The sequence below is a fragment of the Sorex fumeus genome, unplaced genomic scaffold, assembly GCF_029834395.1.
Source record: "Sorex fumeus unplaced genomic scaffold, SorFum_2.1 ptg000241l, whole genome shotgun sequence".
NCBI classification, from domain to species: domain Eukaryota; kingdom Metazoa; phylum Chordata; class Mammalia; order Eulipotyphla; family Soricidae; genus Sorex; species Sorex fumeus.
Window position 1 is genome coordinate 931420 of NW_026606298.1, and position 20221 is coordinate 951640.

At 39.3% G+C, this 20221-nt stretch overlaps 1 protein-coding gene and 1 pseudogene across 2 annotated transcripts in view; one reads left to right on the plus strand and one right to left on the minus strand.

Annotated features, from left to right (window-relative positions):
* The window catches only part of COL21A1 (collagen type XXI alpha 1 chain), a 133328-nt gene that overhangs the window by 97755 nt on the left and 15352 nt on the right, over positions 1-20221 (plus strand). For both annotated transcript variants that reach the window (XM_056108986.1, XM_056108987.1), the window contains 5 exons: positions 4085-4129; positions 9039-9092; positions 11449-11502; positions 14907-14960; positions 20140-20211. In XM_056108986.1, coding sequence (XP_055964961.1) covers positions 4085-4129; positions 9039-9092; positions 11449-11502; positions 14907-14960; positions 20140-20211 — 279 coding nt within the window. The remainder of the gene's footprint in view (positions 1-4084; positions 4130-9038; positions 9093-11448; positions 11503-14906; positions 14961-20139; positions 20212-20221) is intronic.
* Positions 13653-13738, minus strand: LOC130018229 (uncharacterized; annotated as a pseudogene).

A 20221-nucleotide genomic window follows, 5' to 3' on the forward strand; every position in this document is an offset into this window, starting at 1 on the left:
TGGAAACAGTCTTGAAAATGCCTTCATTCCTTCCCTCGCACTGGGGTATTAGACACTTGTGAGTGAAAATGGTAAAATGTTCCAATCCTGTGAGTAGGTTTTATTATTGTCCTGGATATAAAATGGAGATCTTTGAGATTCCACAGTTGAACTTTGTGGGGTCAGTCAGCCACTACAACAGCTCTGTATTAATAATCATTATAATCTTTGTAATAAATAAAAATGATACAGTGGCAATGTACAGCAGGTACGGGTCTTGCCTTGCACGTGACCTACCCAGGTTCAACCTCCAGCATCAAAGGCATCACATATGGTCCCCTGAGCCTTGCCAAGGGTGATCCCTGAATGCAGAATCTAGAGAAAGCCCTGAGCACAGCCAGGTGTGCCTCCCTCCCCCCCCCCAAAAAGTAAAGAAATAAAGAAAATACAGGGGCTGGAGCAATAGCACAGCGGGTAGGGCGTTTGCCTTGCACGCGGCTGACCCGGGTTCAATTTCCAGCATCCCATATGGTCCCCTGAGCACTGCGAGGAGTAACTCCTGAGTACAGAGCCAGGAGGAACCCCTTGCATCACCAGGTGTGACCCAAAAAGAAAAAAAAAAAGAAAATACATGTTTCTAACATTTTGATAGATGTATGATAATTATCTCTTCCACTGTGCAAAGGTCAAAGACTTGGACTTTAAAATACCATTAATGGTTTATATCTGGATTTTAGTACATTGAAAATGTTTCATTGCTTAAAGCAAACATGGTCCAAGATGCTCGAGTTTCAGGGAAAGATATATGTGCACCGGGTGCATGTGGAGAAGTATTATTAAACTTAGTATATTAGTATATATTATGATGCATTGTCTTTCTAAAGAATGTCTCATGAACACATTTCCTTAATTATAAAGTTCTCTTTAGAAAACTGGGGACAAACCCTTGATTCCAAATTCTGTATTTCTATTCTTAATGACTCTTGTTGTTGTTGTTACGCAGCAATGGTTTAATGGTTACAGAGAAATTTCTAGAATAGTTTCTCATGTCAACATTTCTCACCACATTACGCAGAATTTTCCAGTTGACTATCTTCCCTTCCTCAAATCCAAACTGAAATCTCAGAAATAGAGGCAATATGTCCACTTTTGTTTACAAAGTACAGATACTTGTTTCTGTATTCCCTTCATGCATTTTTAATGTTGCCTGAACCTGAAACCGCACAGCCAGAAAATAAAACATAAGATAGTTTGCCTAGAAGAACATTTGCTCTATGAAGTAACTGTCACTAAATACTTTTGGACCAAGAGAGTGGTAACTTTAAGATGACTCTGCATGATATTTCTGCCAAAGGAACTTCAGTAAAGTTTAGTTAGGCCCTCCCGTTGATCGTCGATTTGCTCGAGCGGGCCCAGTAACGTCTCCATTGGAGACTTTGTTGTTACTGTGTCTGGCATATCGAATACTCTCGGTAGCTTGCTGGGCTCTCCGAGGGGGGCGGAGGAATCGAACTCGGGTCGGCCATGTTGGCCGCTTGTAAGGCGAGCGCCCTACCGCTGTGCTATCACTCCAGCCCAGGATAGCTGGCGCTCTCGCACGACCACCCACGCAGTTTTATCCGGTAAAGCGAAAGTTTAGTTAATCTCATTAAATATATTAGGAGTTCAGGAAAATATTATCTATGACAATTTTTGTGGGGTATTTTTTTGGGGGGGTGGGCAGATGGCACACCCAGCAGTGCTCAAGGCTTACTCCTGGCTCTGTACTCAGGCATCACTTCTTATGGGGCTTGGAGCAGTATATGCAATGTTTGGAATCGAACCTGGGTTGGCCATGTGTAATGCAAGCACCCTACCTGCTGTATTATCTTTCTGGCCCCAACTAGGAGAAAATTTCAAACTAATACTACACTGAATGATTTCAGGATTTCTGGTTAACCTTTCTCTTGATGGTATTTTATTTTCCATGTTTCCTTGCTGTTATATATTAGTTCTGCCAAGAATTAGTTTAATAAACCAGCTTGGAATTTTATCTTTTACACGTTGTTATTGAAAATATATTTTCCTTTGGTGTGTATAAAACGGGCTGGAGTGATAGCACAGCGGGTAGGGCGTTTGCGTCTTCCATGTGCAAGGCAAGTGCCCTACCTGCTGTACTATCTCTCCAGTCCCATAACATCAAAGATTTAGTAGAGCAAAGGGAACTACAGTAATGATGAAAATTTAAGTGATAGCACAATTCTGTACAGACATAAGCTCAGCTTCTCAGATTTGACAATATCATGGGCCATTGCATGTCATCTTGGGATTCTGGAGACCAGGGATACTGCATTTAGAAGCTGCACTGGTTTCACGGTAGAACCATGCATTTGGTAAGTTTTACAGACAGATTCTATTTCAATTCAGAACTTAATGTAAACTTTGCATGAGTTTTGTCTATGTATATTTATCTGAATGGAAGGAGGTAAAAGGTGGTCTCACATTAAATTATGGCCTACTGTACCAACAGTCTTTATTTTGAGCACTTCTGATTTTGTTTGATTAAAAATCTGTTTTAGATGAAACAATTTGCATCACCGTTTTCTCTTATCAAAAATACATTATTATAGGAAATAAAATTAAACATTTAGGGACTTTTGCGTGGAGGGGTAAACACTTGGGGATTTGGGTGGGGGGTGGCACTCATACTCGGCAGTGTTTAGGGACTACTTCTAGCTCTGTGCTCAGGAATTACTCCTGGCAGCCTTGGGGGACTATATAGGTTCCAGGAATCAAACCTGGGTTGGCCACATGCAGGGCAAGTACACTACCTACTACTACCTACTATAATATAGCACAAACCTGTAGAAGAATTAAAGTTTCTTTTTTATAAAGTTGTTCACAGTAATTTATCACATTTAGTATTCCAACGTCAATCCCACCCAGATAATTTACTTTGTATTGCTTGTTATGAATAATCTGCTTGAAATGATCCAAAAGGTTTCCTTAGAGGAAAGTGTGTGAAGATTGTTGTGTTTCACCCTGGAGCCATTTAGTCCTTGGATAAGAGATTACTAACGTGTTGTTAAAGGCTGAGCCTTGTGAGCTTATATATATATATATATTTCCCCCCTGAGATTGGTTTTCTTGTACTTTACACCCCATCATCAAGTGTGGTGTGCTACTCTTGGTACATTCAGTGGTGTGGAGTATGAGATGAGATGCTCCAGGAATTCTAAAATTTTAAACTCGGTAATGCAGCTGAGGTTAATTTAATTTTTTTTTAACTGGATGGTGACTTTGAGGTCTGGAGGCCACTCTGCTGTGTGTCGCTCTGTGTTGCTCTCTTCCAAGAGATTTATTTGTGAGTCTCTGGGTCATGGCCGTTAGTGAGCTTCTACGGTGCCAGAGGCAGTTCGCGGGATGACTGCCAGACTACAGGAAGCACAGAGACATGGGGAGAGGTCACCCATTTCCGACTCTATGAGAGCCTGGAGATTTCAGTCACAAGTCCCTCATTCCTGGGTTTTTCAACAGAATCACGCATGGATGAGGACCATCAGAGCCCGTGGAAATAGGCCATGAGAATGGTGGCGATTAAGTTTTAGAGGTTTTCAGCTCCGGGGGCTCTCTTGGGGCCAGAAGTGGAAGAGGAATTCAACTGTCCCCCTCTGGGTTGCCTGGGATGAGATAACCTGGTGCTGGATGGAGGCATCTCTGTAGCGTCTCAAGAATTAAAGTTTAATATAGGTGTATACATATATATAGAGAGAGACAGAGAGAGAGAGAGAGAGGGAGAGAGAGATGTATGCATATATACATATATATGTATATATACACACATATATACATTACTTGGGGGCACACCCAGTAGTGCTTAGGGGTTGCTACTGGCTCTGCACACAGGAATTACTCCTGGAAGGCTAGGGGACCATGTGGGATTCCAGGGATTGAACCTAGGTTGATTGCATGCAAGGCAAACACCCTACCTCCTGTACTATGACTGTGTCCCTTGAATATATATAACTGAAAAAAGTTTATCATTCATAATTTAAAACTCCAGTTGTGATTGTTCTTTACACAGTTTACACACCTTTTGATTAAAATTTATTTTATTTATTTTTAGGGGATTCCAGGGTTTCCAGGAAACCAAGGATTAATGGGACAAAAGGTAAGTACTAATAAGAATTGGAAGATTTGAATCTATGTGTTCCTTAAAGGGGATAATTCTAATATATGGGTATATATGGGTATTCGATCATTGTATAACTGAAACCCAAGCACAAAAATTTGTAAATCTACACTGTACCTCATGGTGTTTCACTAATAAAAATCTAAATTAAAAAAAAAAGCTGAGATATCCATCATAAAAAAATAAATAAAATAGCCTAAATATGATGTCAACTGAAAATCATGTAAGATGGTTTTCATTTCTTTTTTTTTTAATTTTTATTAGTGAAACCCCATGAGGTACAGTTGTAGACTCACAAATTTTTGCGCTGGGGTTTCAGTTATACAATGATTGAGAACCCATCCCTCCACCAGTGCCCATTTTCCATCATCACGGATCCCAGTATCCCTCCCACCCCCAACCCATCCCCCCATCCCACCCTGCCTCTGTGCCAGGGCATTCCCTTTTGTTTTCTCTCTCCTTTTGGGTGCTGTGGTTTGCAAAAGACGCATTGAGTGGCAATCATTTTTGGTCTATAATCTACTTTCAGCATGCATCTCTCATCCTGGGAGGATCCTCCCAACACCCTTTACTTGGTGCTCCCCTCTCTATCTGAGCTGCCTTCTCCCCCAACATGTGCGACTGACTTCCAAGCCATGGAGTGAACCTCCTGGTACTTATCTCGGCTATTGTTGGGTGTTATTCCCCAGATGAATGCAATCTTTCTGTCTGTCCCTCTCTTTCTGACTCATTTCGCTTAGCATGATACTTTCCATGTAGTACCACGTGTATGTAAATTTCATGACTTCATCTTTTCTAACAGCTACATAGTACTCCATTGTGTAGATGTACCAAAGTTTCTTTAACCAGTCATCTGTTCGCGGGCACTCGGGTTTTTTCCAGATTTTGACTATTGTCAGTGTGCAGCAATGAACATGAAAGGCAGATGTCATTTCAACTGTACTTTTTTGCCTCTCTGGGATATATTCCCAGGAGTGGTATAGCTGGGTCAAATGAGAGCTCAATTTCTAATTTTTTGAGGAACGTCCATACTGTTTTCCAAAAGGGCTGAACCAGTCGACATTCCCACCAACAGTGAAGGAGTGTCCCTTTCTTGCCACATCCGCGCCAGCATCGGTTGCTTTTGTTCTTTTGAATGTGGGCAGTCTCTGAGGTGTGAGATGGTATCTCATTGTGGTTTTGATCTGCATCTCCCTGATGATTAGTGATGTAGAGCATTTTCTCATGTGCCTTTTTGCCATTCAGATTTCTTCTTTGAGAAAATTTCTGTTCATTTCGTTACCCCATTTTTTGATGGGGTTTTTTGGATTTTTTTTCTTGCGGAGTTCAATCAGTGTCTTGTATATCCCTGATATCAATCCCTTATCAGGTGGGTATCGGGTGAATATACTTTTCCATTCTGAAGATTGTCTTTGTATTTTGGTCACTGTATCTTTTGCGATGCAGAAGCTTCTGAGTTTAATATAGTCCCATTTGTTTACCTCTGATTCCACTTGGTAAGTCAGTGGCATGTCATCTTTGAAGATACCATTAGCCTCAATATCATGGAGGGTTTTGTTGACCTTGTCTTCAATGTACCTTATGGATGCTGGTCTGATGTTGAGGTCTTTAATTCATTTTGATCTGACTTTTGTGCATGGTGTTAAGTCGAGGTCTAAGCCCATTTGTTTGCATGTGGTTGTCTAGTTATGCCAGCATCATTTGTTAAAGAGGATTTCCTTGCTCCACTTCACATTTCTTGCTCTCTTAATAAAGATTAAATGTTCATACATTTGGGGTTGTATGTAGGGATATTCCACTCTGTTCCATTGGTCTGCGGCTCTGCCTTTTTTCTAGTACCATGCTGTTTTAATTGTTACCACTTTACAGTAGAGTTGAGGTTGAGGAGAGTGATGCCTCCCATCATCTGTTTTCCCAAGAATTGCTTTAGCTATTCGTGAGCATTTGTGGTTCCAAATGAATTTTAGGAGTGCTTGATTCATTTCTTTGAAGAATGTCATGGGTATCTTTATAGGGATCGCACTGAATTTGTATAGTGCCTTGGGGAGTATTGTCATTTTGACAATGTTAATTCTTCCTATCCATGAGCAGGGGATATGTTTCCATTTCCTCATGTCCTCTTTTATTTTGTGGAGTAGCGTTTTGTAGTTTTCTTCGCAGAGGTCCTTTACCTCCTTAGTTAGGCTGATTCCAAGGTACTTGATTTCCTGGGGCACGATGGTGAATGAGATTGCTTTTTTCATGTCTCTATTGCAAGTACTTCCAGCACTATATTGAAGAGAAGTAGTGAGACTGGGCATCCTTGTCTTGTCCCTGATCTTAGAGGGAAGGCCCTTAGTTTTTCTCCATTGAGAATAGTGCTTGCCATAGGTTTGTCATAGATGGCTTTGACTCTCTTGAGGAAAGTTCCTTCTAAGAGTTTTCATCATAAATGAGTGTTGGATCTTATCAAATGCTTTCTCTGCATCTATTGATATAATCATATGATTTTTATCTTTACTTTTGTTGATATGATGGATTATGTTGATTGATTTCCGAATGTTAACCCATCCTTGCATCCCTGGGATGAATCCCACTTGGTCGTGGTGTATGATCTTTTTGATGAGTTGTAGGATTCTATTTGCTAATATTTTGTTGAGGATCTTCGCATTTGTGTTCATTAGAGATATTGGCCTATAGTTTAATTTCTTAGTGGTGTCTCTGTTTGCTTTTGGTATTAGGGAGATATGTACCTCATAAAAACTGTTTGGGAGAGTTCCTGTTTTTTTTAATTTCCCGAAAAATCTTGAGGAGAATTGGCAACAGGTCTTCTTTAAATGTTTGGAAGAATTTGCTAATGAAGTTCTTCCATCTGGGCCTGGGCTTTTGTTTTGGGGAAGACTTTTGATTACAATTTCAATTTCCTTGATATTGATGGGTTTGTTCATGTATTCCAAGTCTTCTTGGTTCAGTCTTGGGAGATTATAGGAATCTAGGATTTTATTCTTCTAGGTTCTCTTGTCTTGTGGAATATAGATTCTCAAAGTAGTCTCTGATGATCTTTTGAATTTCATTGGTTTCTGTTGTGATGTCCTCTTTTTCATTTCTGATTTGGTTTATTAGGATTTCTCTCTTTCCTTGTGAGTCTTGCTAGTGGTTTATCAATCTTGTTTATTTTCTCAAAGAATCAGCTCTTAGTTTCATTGACCTTTTAGATTGTTTTTTGGGGTTTCCATGTCGTTAATTTCTGCTCTAAGTTTTATTACTTCTTTCCTTTGGCTGGGTTTGGATTCCTTTTGTTGGTCTTTTTCTAAGATCTTGAGCTGTGAAGTCAAGTTGTTTATGTGGGCCCTTTCTTCCTTCCTTAGAAATCTTGCAAAGCTATAAATTTTCCTCTTAACATGGCTTTAGCTGTGTCCCAATGGTTCTGGTAGATCATGTCTTCATTCTCATTTATTTCCAGGTATCTTTTGATTTCTTCCTTGACTTCCTTCCTGACCCACTCATTGTTCAACATTGAGTTGTTTAACTTCCAGGTGTTTGATTTGGTTCTTTGCATCTCTGTGTGATTCGCTTCTATCTTCAGCACATTGTGGTCTGAAAAGATAGTTGATACAATTTCTATTCTATTGAGGTATGTTTTGTGACCCAGCACGTGGTCTATTTTAGAAAATGTTCCGTGTGCACTGGAAAAGAATGTGTATTCTTTCTTTTGGGGGGTGTAAAGCCCTGTATAGGTCTGTTAACCCGTTCTCTTCTATTTCTTCCTTCAAAGCCAGCGTTTCCTTGCTGAGTTTTGTTCTTGTTGATCTATTTTGAGGTGATAAGGCAATGTTGAAGTCTCTGACCACTATTGTATTGCTGGCAACATCCTCCTTAAAATCTGTTAGCAGTTGTTTTAAGTATTTAGCTGGTCCCTCCTTAGGTGCATGTACAATTAAGGGTGTGATTTCTTCCTGTTGTACATATTCCTTGATAAATAGAGAATTGATAGAGAATAAATATGAGGATTTTAGTGTGTTTAAAGTTTGACATCGTTCCTTTAGTTTTTCCTTATTTTGATATTGACCTGTTATGTGTTGGTCGGCCCCTAGTTAATTCCTCTTGCTACTTTATGTTTTTTGCTAACTACTGACATTCTGAGCTTTCAGCTGGAGTTTTTCTGCTCTTCATAAAAGATTATTTACTTATCTCTGTAAAGGTGATTTGGAGGTAGTGGATGTCCTCAGCTGTTATTTATCTGTAAATATATTCATCACTCGCTCAAATTGGAGGTACATTCTTGGTTTGAAGGGTTTTTTTTCATTCAGAACTTTGAAATTATTTTGACTTTCCTTCCTGCTTGTAAAGTTTAATTAAAGAAATCCAACATTCAGCTAATGTTGAAACAAAAGCAAATATCACAAGTGACATACTAATGAAAGTACTTATAAATCACTGTCATAAACTTTAAACACTACTGTAACCATGGTGGCTAAACTAATTTTTTTAATTAAAATAGATAGCCCTGCAAGAAAATATTTGAAAGTAATTTCATGAACATTCATCCCAGGTCTTTGAGATATAAAATATTATGTACAATCGGTAAGGCACTTGTCTTGATGTGGCTGACCTGAGTTCAATCCCTGGTACCACATATGGTCCCCTGAGCACTGCTAGGAGTGATCTCTGAGCACAAAACTGGAGAAAGCCCTAAACACAGCCTAATGTGACCCTAAAAAAATTATATATATATGTTTATATATATACACATATGTTTTCAGTTCTTGTTTTCTTCTTGTCTCAGAGTAAGGGTGAGAATTAAGACAAATTAGGATGATTGTTATTGGATTTTCACTGGTAAGACTGTGGTAGAAAATTACTAGAAATGAATTGATAAATTTACTATTTTATCCCTATTTGATTTTAGGGAGAAACTGGGTCTCCAGGACCACAAGGAAAAAAGGGAGCTCCCGGAATACCTGTATGTTAAAATGTCATTATTATGAAAGTGTTTGAAATATTGTTACTAAATACTGAAGCTCTTACTTTAGAGTTCTAGAGGGGATTCTGTAATAAAAATTCACTGAGTCTGTTCATTTATATGAAAAGGACTATGTTACAAGCATTTTTCTAGAAAAATTAATTTTTTCAACTTCTAAAACTGTTGATCACCTAATAAACAAGAACGCTTACTCTAGATGAACCATAAAACAAATATTCTAGCAATTCATCAAAAAGCAATGCAAACTACTACAAAAAATATAAAACGAATTATTTTTCTTTTCAATTATAAATTTAATATACTAATTAGAGAGATCACATAAAATAGAGAATAGCTCAGTGGTAGACACTTGATCTGCATATATAAGGTCTTGGATTCAATCCCTGGAATCTCTCTCGCCTTCTCTGTGTCTCCCTCTCTCTCTCTCTTTCTCTCTTTCTCTCTCTTTGTCTCTCTCACGCATACACATACCAGATAAAACAATCAGTGAAAATTTATTCTGAAAGCTTTGGGTGTGGAAAGGGGCATATGAGTCGATACTAAAAACGTTGAAAATCCCATCATACTTTGTGCAAAATTTCCAAAAGCTTATTGGAAGCTTAAAATAAAATTTCTAAGCTTATTCTTGCAAGCGATGTTGTGACTCATGCTGCCTATAACAGTCTTTTCGTTAATTAACATAGATCACTTACCTCAGCGATAGCACAGCGGGTAGGGCATTCGCCTTACAAGCGGCCAACATGGCCGACCCGAGTTCGATTCCTCCGCCCCTCTCGGAGAGCCCGGCAAGCTACCGAGAGTATTCGATGTGCCAGACACAGTAACAACAAAGTCTCCAATGGAGATGTTACTGGGCCCGCTCGAGCAAATCGACGATCAACGGGAGGGCCTGTACCTTACCTTTACCTTTACCTCCACAAAAACTTCATTTATAATGTAAAATAAATAAATAAAATAAAATAAAATAAAACTTCATTTATAATGTGAACTTAAAAAAAAAACTTACTTAGTGCTTAGTGAACATTGGTGAATTTTGTATGTCAATATAAGTAGGAAAAATATTGTTGATTAAATATAAATTCAGTTCTTTTTTTTTTTTGGCTTTTTTTTTTGGTCACACCTGGTGATGCACAGGGGTTACTCCTGGCTCTGCGCTCAGAAATTACCCCTGGCGTTGCTCAGGGGACCCTATGGGATGCTGGGAATCGAACCTGGGTTGACCGCATGCAAGGCAAACGCCCTACCCACTGTGCTATTGCTCCAGCCCTAAATTCAGTTCTTATGTGGTTTTAAAAAATATTCTTCCTTTTGAAATTTTTCTTCCTTTACTTCCATCATCGCTACCAGGCTGTTTATTCAAATATTAAATTTACAAATTTTAACTAGAAGTTTGAGAATATCTAATCATGTCTTATATTTTATATAACATACTGTAAATTAATATATTTTATAGTTGCATTGTATCATAAATTTACAACAAAGCATGGTAGTTATGACAAGGAACTTTTAGTATGGCTAAACAGATATTGTTATCTGATGATATTAATTGAATAATGTTTTACACGTTTTTTACATGTTCAAGAGAAACTCCGTTACGTATTTGAGTGTGTGTATATATATGTGTGTATGTTTGTGTGCATGTGCCAATAAATACATTTTTATATATAAAATGGTATTTAAATTAGAATATAGATTAAATCTGGTTCTGTCATAGGAATAGTCGTGTATTTTATGAACTGTGGCTAGTTAAAAATACCACTGTCATGCAACGGTGGTTTTTTGAATTACACAGAGGTTATCATTATATTCAGATAATTTATTGCATTGTTACTATTTCAAAATATACAGGAAATTAGCAGTTTTAATATTGATTATGAGAACATGTATGAAGTATATGATGTGTTAGCCATCAAGTGCAAAAGAAAATATATACTTTTCTCTGGGGCCACAGAGATAATACACAGGTTAAGGCATCTTCCTTGCACAGGGTTTACCCTGGTTTGACCACTAAATCACATATGGTCCTCAGCTTACAACCAGGAGTGATCCCTGAGCTCAGCTAGGTGTGGCCCATCCTCAAACCCCAAATTAAGAAACTTTTCTTTGCGTTTGTATTTTTTTAGTTCTCCTGTAATTTTTCCTATTTCTAAATTATTTAGTATCAGTATTATAAGTGTCCTGTTAGTTTTTATGTTATCGTGTGTAGGATGAAAGTGTCTGAGGAATGTCTAAATTATTTCTAGTGTATTAATCTAAAAATATAACTTAGAAGCGTATTTAATATTTTTAATATCCTTCTCTAAATTACACTTGAAATTTCCATTTATCTATGTAGGGTTTGATGGGAAATGATGGTTTGCCAGGCCATCCAGGGACACCAGGATCCAAGGTAAACAAGGAGATTTATTAAAGAATATTATATATGATGAATGTTCATATATGCCAGTGAAATTTTTATCTGCCTTAATTTTATTTGAAATATGTTCTAATTCCCTGAGCAATTACTTTTAAGAACAAAATCTTATGCAAAATCTAGTATCATTAAAACTGATTTAATCTGGTAAGCATATAGAATTTCTTGCTACTTGGCTTTCTCCATCACTAGTAACACAGAAGACTGTTGAATACATGCAGCTGTCTGGAGTTCAGTGCCAGATGTGAACTACTTGGACCACTAGTTATGACTAAGCAAAATTTTAGGACCATTTCCTGTCCTTTTCTTGGAATTTTTATTTAGTAGAAGGAGATGGAATTTTTTTTTATTTGTACAATGTCCTGTTTATTTGACATTTTATTCCGTTGGAATGAGATTTTTTTTAAAAGGAAGGAAGGCTTTTAAAATAATTTTAAGGTATTATGTTATTCTTAAGGTAGAATTAGAATTTCTTCAACACAATGAATACAAAAACATTTCTTTTTTTGTCCACTCAAAAAAGGTCGATCTGCACTGGTGGGTTAGTGCAGCAGATAAAGTTCCTTTATCTGCTGACCTTTATCTGCTGGCCTGCCTTCAATCCCTGCCACTACGAATGTTCCTCTGAGCAATGTCAAGAGTGGTCCTGAGCACAGCTAGGTGTGGCCCTAAAATGAAAAGGGAAAAGGAAAGAAAAATGAAGGGTTTCAGGGTAGACTGAGTCATTTCTTTCTTAGGAAAGGGACCATCCGTCAAATAAGATTGGTAACGTGTGCACATGACCTTAGGCTATATTACCACAATTCTCATTAATTTTTGACGCAACTCCTCTTTGTGAGTTTCAACGTAATTACTTGAAAGTGAAAAAAAAAATTAAACGACTATTGTTCCTTATTGCATGCACAGTAGTGCTATGCATTAAGGGCTTTGAGTCAGTACAAATGTTTTGAGTAAGTACAGATGTGTGTTCAAGTGATTCTCAACATGAACAACCTAGGAGATATTTCAGATACTGAAATGAAGGTGACTCGCTACACCTACTAAACTTGGTTCTGACTGTCACTGTTTCCACATGACACAACAATTTTAGTTCTGGCCTTTTGCTAAGTTGTCTAGATTGTATATTTCAAATATACCTAAAAACTTACAAACGAGAACGACCTATAACAAGTTCTCCTTATTAGGGATTGTTGTCCAATTCTCCTTTCCTATCCTACATTTTTTGTTCTGTCAGCTGGGTCTTGCTATCGATCCAAGTCTGCATGGGAATGCTGAAAAACTGTCCAAACTAAACATTGCATAATTCCTACTTCATCAAAAAGGCTTTGTTCATTTAAAGCCTGTTTTCTTTTCTTCAGCTGTACACAGACAGTGAGACATGCTGAGAAAGTGACACAGAACAAAGATAAATATTCTCAAACCAGGGGATGCTGTTCACTGTATCATTGTCATCCTGATGTTCATCGATTGCCTCGAACAGACCCAAGTAACATCTCCTTCGTCCTAACCCTGAGATTTAAAGTGCCATATTCAAGGCTCTTTCAGGGTTAGGAGAATGAGACCCATCATTGTTACTGGTTCTTGGCACATTGAATATGCCACAGGGAGTTTGCCAGACTCTGTTGTGTGGGCAGGATACTTTTGGTAGCCTGCCAGGTTCTCCAGAGTAAGAACTAGGTAATAAAATGTCTCAGGAGCTGGGTTTTATAGTCTCTGGGTCTTGGCCGTTGATGGGATTACACGGTGCTGGGGGCAGTTAGTGGGTGTGACCCCCGCCTACTGGAATTCGGAGGATCTGGGTGGAGGATGCTCAGCCCTGATCCGAGTAGGCTTGGAGATCTACGCCCCAGGTCCCACACACCTGGGTTCCTCTGCCAGTTCCTTCATGCGTGAGGCTCGTCCAAACGTGTGGAGAGTGGTCTTAAGCATGACTGTGGCTGGAACCAGAGTCTTCAGCTGCCGGATCTCTGCTGGGGTGGGGAGCTAAACTCAACCCACCCTCCTCCAAGGGGCCCCAGTGAGGACAGCCAGGCGCAGAGGCACGAGACTGCGCTGTTCTCTTCCGGGAGCTGGGTTTTATAGTCTCTGGGTCTTGGCTGTTGATGGGATTACACGGCGCCGGGGGCAGTTGGTAGATATAACTATTAAAAATTATAAAGACTGTGTGCTGGAGATACTACACTTGATCTTAGCCAAAAGGCCGAGAAGCGCCAGGACCAGCCACTACCATGCTGAGACCACTCTCCGCACACCTGAAGGTACCGGCAGAGGGACAAAGCCACGTGGGTTCCGGGGCCGAGATCTCCAAGCCTACTTGGATTGGAGTCGAGCATCCTCCACCCAGATCCTCCAAATTCCAGTAGGCGGGGGTCACACCCACCAACTGGCCCCCTGGCGCCATGTAATCCCATCAGCGGCCAAGACTCAGAGACTATAAAAACCAACTCCCGAAACCATGCGGCCGCATTTGCGGCCATGCGACATCTTATTATGACATCATATTATCTCATTCCTACTTTGGACAAACTGGCAGGCTACCGAATGGAGCCTGCCCACATGGCAGAGTCTGGCAAACTCCCCGTGGCGTACCCAATATGCCAAATACCAGTAACAATGATGGGTCTCATTCTCCTAAAGAGCCTTGAATATAATCTCAGAGCTAGGATGAAGGAGACGTTACTGGGGCCTGCTCGAAGCAATTGACGAATAACAGGATGATTTGTGATTGTGATTGTGTGTGCTGGAGATGTGGCACCACAGTGGAGTGCATGTTCCCATGCACAAGGCCCGAATTTTATCCCCAACATCTCAAAAACACAAATTAAAAACAACAACAAACAAACAAAAAGTCCTTTGGCCTTTGCAATCTCATATTCCTTCTTAAGCTCTTTCTCCTTGGGCTGGAGCATAGCACAGAGGGTAGGGCATTTGCCTTGCACACGGCCGATCCGGGTCCAATTCCCAGCATGCCATATGGTCCCCCAAGCACCGCCAGGAGTAATTCCTGAGTGTATGAGCCAGGAATAACCCCTGAGCATTGCCGAGTGTGACACACACACACACAAAAAAAAATCTTTCTCCTTGCACTTGGCTTTTGTGTGTGTGTATTGTTTTTGTTGTTGTTTTTATTTTTTTATTTTTTTAAATTTTTATTAGTGAGACATCATGAGGTACATGTGCTCTTAGAGAGTTTTATAAAAGTGTAGATGTATTTTCTTACGTAAGGTAAGTTTTTCTTAATAAATAGGCTTGAAATACATTAGATGTTTCAAACAATTTAAGAAGTTGGAAATGTGAAAATTATCATATTGATTCCCTTGATTATCTCTGCTATATTGTGACTGATATTTTAAAATGAAGTGACTTTGCTGCTTTGACAGGGAACCAAGGGTGAACCCGGACATCAAGGGATTTCTGGAGCTTCCGGGCTCAAGGTAATCACGATCGGATACATTTGGAAATATTTTCAAAGTATTCTAAGTTCCCCACATTATTGGATGAGTGTCACATTTCATATCCCTTAAGCAAAAATATATGGCTTTCAGAATTACCTGTCTCACAAAAGCAGCGTTCTGAAAGGAAATGTTTAAGGAGGGACTTCATTTCTGTTCTTTGGATTCATGATCATAGTTGCGGTAGGTCGTGGTGAGATAACTCAAAGGTCTGCTTTGCATGTGAGAGGTTCAAGTTTGATTTAATTTCCTGCAATGCATAGGTCCCCGAGTACTACAAGGAGTAACTTTGAGCACTTAGCTCGGGGTAACTCCCAAAGATGGTGGTCTCTAAACAAAGACATAAAATGTACTTTGCCTTGACTTGTTTAGAAATAGTAAAAGTTATAAGCTAATACTTTCTGGTCTAGAAAGTATCACTCTCGTAAAATAGCTGAGTTCATGAGTCCGGCTCCTAAAAGTGGCAGGGGAACTGAACCCATTGTCCAGTGATGGGTCCTTATTTTCAGTGTGAGGCTCCACAGTTACTTTTCCCAGTTTCCTCCAAACCAAATGTTTGATGCTTGACTCTAAGATAGGGTCTCTTTTCGCTTTTAAAAAATCTAAAGTAATATTTAACTACTCCAGATTGGGCACAGTGAGTACAAACAAAATTTGGTTCTCCAAGAAGAACCTTGTCTTTCATTACCGTGTTCAAGTTCTGAACTAGTGATAAAAGAAATGAAACAAAACAAAAAGCCATGAAGTATGTTCAGTTTTGCATTTTAGCTCTTACAAACAGCACCTAAAATTTGTCGAGAGATCACAGAACTTAACACAGGAAATTAATGCGACCTTTTAAAATAAGAGATTTATCTTATTTTATTTATAAAATAACCTCTTGTTTTATTTTTAAAAAAAAGAAAGAAAAAGACGAAGAATCTCTGGGATAATGGAAAGTGAAAGCAATTGAGTTACAGGGAAACTGGAGAGATAGTTCAGCGCTTGTCTTGCATATAACCAAATTGATATGGTTCCCCAGGACTGCCAAGAATGATCTTGAGCAGAGTCAGAAATATTCCCTAAGTGCAGCTAAGAGTGGTTCAAAATAAAAACAACACTGAGTCACAATGGAATGCACTGGAGTATTCTCTGAGTTGAAAACAACTCAAGAATTTTGAAATTAATAATCCATAGACACTTTTCCAAAGAAGTCATACACTTTTATTATTGTTCTTGGAAACCAAGTGTATGACTTCTTTGGAAAAGTGTCATCTCTGCTGATTATTTAAAAACTATGATTCAAAACCACCATTAGAGGACACCTCAGACCAGTGAGAATGACCTTATATTAAAACAACAAGAACAAAAACTAAAGGTAGGTGCTGGAGAGATAATGAAGTGGGCCTTGCATGTTGCCGACCTAGTTTGATTTATGACTCTACATAAGGTCCTTCGAGGCTTGCGACGAGTGATCCCTGAGCACAGAATCAGGAGTAAACCCTGAGCATCACTGTCCCAAACCTCCTTCTGCTTTCCCCCACCCCCAAAATAAGCAAAACAAAAACAAAAACAAAAAACCACCTTAGTAACAAGTGTTGAAGAGGGCATGGAGAGCAAGGAATTCACATATGCTATCGGTGGGACCATAAATTGGTATAGGCCTTCTGAAAATGATATGAAGCAAAATATTGCATAGCAACACTATTCTTAGATATTTATTCATTAGATATGCATAAATTATGAAAGCACTAATTCAGAATGACATCTATACATAGCAGCATTAGTTCACTTGATCATTTGATCACTTGACATCCCCCCGTTACTCATCGATTTGCTTGAGCGGGTGCCAGTAACATCTCCATTTGTCCCTGTCACATGCTCGTGTAGCCCAATGGCATCTGCTCGCTCCAGGAACCAATCATTCAGGGTCTTGATGAAGAAATATGACCACCTCGTAGGTGGGCGGTCACGCAATCTTTTGACATCCCATGGAATCCAGTCGGTAGCAGCTCTAGTCCAGCGGTCGTCTCCAAATAACATTACGTGTCCAGCCCATCTGATTTTCGACGCCTTGGCAAACGAGACAGCGTCCCCGATTCTTGAACATCAAAGGAGGTTGGAACTCCGGATTCCTTCTCTCTCTTGAGTGAAGCGTGATACTCCAAGCATAGCTCTTTCGATTCCTCTTTGGGAGACCCGAATAGCAGTATTAGTTTACTAACGAAAATGGAAATAAACTAAAATTCTGTCCTATGAGTGGATAAATATAATTTGGTACACATTTAAAGTAGAATAATACTCAGCTACTAAAAATGATAAAACTCTTTTTTAAGTTTTGTTTTTGCTTGCGGGCCACACCCAACCATGCTCAGGGCTTGCTCCTGGCTCTGTGCTCAAGGATTACTCCTGGTGGGTCTCAGGGGACCATATAGAGTACCCAGAATTGAACCCGGGACAGTGGCATGCAAGACAAACACCCTACCTAATCTACTATCTCTCTGGTCTCTAAAAAGAATGTAAATTTTTCTTTTTTTTTGATACCATAGGGATACAAGTTGAGGTAATTTTTCTGATCACAATGTGTCAAAGTGAAAACAATTACTAAATGGTCTTTCTCTTTTGAAATGCACAAGCAAATCATCACAAAAATAACTCTTAGCAAAAAAAGTCTAACAGTTTCTAGAGGAGGGGTGAATATAGAGTGTTCAATTTAATAAAGATTAATCACTTTTTTTTTTTTTTTTGCTTTTTGGGTCACACCCGGTGATGCACAGGGGTTACTTCTGGCTCTGCTCTCAGGAATTACTCCTGGCAGTGCTCGGGGAACCATATGGGATGCTGGGAATTGAACCCAGGTTGGCTGCGTGCAAGGCAAACGCCCTACCCTCTGTGCTATCGCTCCAGCCCCAAAGATTAATCACTTTATTATTATTTTGATGGGTAACTTTAATAGATGGTGTGAAGCTATGCTCGAAATTCATGGTGTCATAAACCAAAAATTATAAAAATTTTATTAAAAGGAGAAATAAGTATTTTGTATGTATAAAGGAAAAATGTTGAGCAAGATATCTAATTACAAGTACGTACAGCCAATGTTATTATTTTTATCAAAATTAATTGTAAAAACAAGCATTGTACTGTGGTAATTTATTATTAAGTAGGAAATTAGTGCAACCTTATTCCATAATTTACAATACATTAAGTATTGTTCTGTAATTTAAAACCATGTGATAAAAGTACCCAATGGCATGTGTCACAGTGTTAATAAATTTTGAAATAAAAGCTACATCACCATACATACAGAATAAGCATAATTTAGTTGTATGTGTGTGTGTGTTCATGAGATGTATGGTAAAATCTGTAATAAAATTGAAAGTATATTCAATTTTAAAATAATTTTTATTACTTTTACCAGCAATTTTCTAACATTAAAATATAACCCTTAGGATGGAGACAGAGCTCAACCGACTGGGGCACCTGCTGTGGGCACTGCATGGCCAGGCTTTGCCCCAGAACTCTTTGGTTCTCTTAGCATTGCTGGAAAGAATCTTTGAGCAACACTGGGCATGGCTCAAGGGCTGGAGTGATAGCACAGTGGGTAGGGCATTTGCCTTGTACGCAAACAGCCTGGCCGAGCCGGGTTTGATTCCTCCGCCCCTCTCGAAGAGCCTGGCAAGCTACCGAGAGTATCTCGCCCGCACGGCAAAGCCTGGCAAGCTCCCCGTGGCGTATTCAGTATGCCAAACACAGTAAGAACAAGTCTCACGATGGAGACGTTACTGGGCCCGCTCGAGAAAATCGATGAACAACGGGAGGAGAGTGGATAGATAGTGTAATTTATTATAAAGTAGGAAATTAATTCAACCTTATTCTATAATTTACGAAACATTAAGTCTCGTTCTGTAATTTGAAACCATGTGATAAAAATACCCAATGGCATGTGAGTGTCACAGTGTTAATAAATTTTGAAATACAAGATACATCACCATACATACAGAATAAGCATGACTTAGTTGTATATGTGTGAGTGTTCATGAGATGTATGGTAAAATCTGTAATAAAATTGAAAGGATGTTCAATTTTAAAATTGATGGAGACGTTACTGGGCCCGCTCAAGCAAATCAATGAACAACAGGAGGACAGTGACGGTGACAGGGTGTGACTCAAAAAACAAATAGGAGATCTTCAAAGTAGAAATATGGGGTTGTGGGGAAGGCTCAAGGAAAAAGAACCATTCTGAAAGGAAGCAAAAGATGTAGGCTGAAGAAAAAGCGTTTGGTGCATGCCTTGTACAGCACTGTCTCTATCCTGGGACTACACATTGTCCCCCAAACATCTTCAGGAATAATCCCTAAATCTCTGGGAGTGGCCTAAAACAATTCCCTACTCCCTGAAAAAGGGGCAAGAAAATATCTATGCTTATTATTTTCAGTACTGTTATTTACTTTATTGTTGAAATTATGAAACAATGAAGATCAATATTTATAAGAAGTTTTAGACGATGTGCCATTAAAGCTTTTATAATTAGCTAAATATATAAATGAAAATATGGGGCTGTAGAGGTAGTTCAGCAACTAAAGCACTTGCCTTACAGGTAACTGACCAAGGTTCAGTCCTTGGCATCCTATATGGTCTCCTGAGCTTACCAGGAGTGATACCTGAGTGCAGAACCAAGTGTGTCCCCTCACAACAAAAGAAAATAAGGGGTGATATGTGACGCCCCATTTTAGTCTCAGACAATTCAAAACAAAAATTTACCAGTCTAGGGGAAAGGGCAGCTCAGATAGAGAAGGGAGCACCAAATAAAGGGTGTTTGGAGGATCCTCCCAGGAGGGGAGATGCATGTCGAAAGTAGACTATGGACTGAACATGTTTGCCACTCGATGCCTCTTTTGCAGACCACAATACCCAAGAGGAGAGAGAGAACAAAGGGGATTGCCCTGCCACAGAGGCAGGGGGGATAGGGGGATGGGGGTGGGGGGGATATTATCCATGGTGGTGGAAAATGGGCACTGGTGGAGGGATGGGTACTTGATCATTGTATAATCGAAACCCAAGCACAAAAAATTGTAAGTCTACATCTGTACCTCATGGTGTTTCACTAATAAAAATTTAAAAGAATTTACCAGTGTTGTTTTTGATAACAGGTCTATTATTTTTTGTTTTCTGTATTATCTAGGGAGATAAAGGAGCGATGGGGCCCCCAGGAGAGCCAGGATACCTGGGTTTACCTGGGATGCAAGGAAAAAGGGTACGTGTTG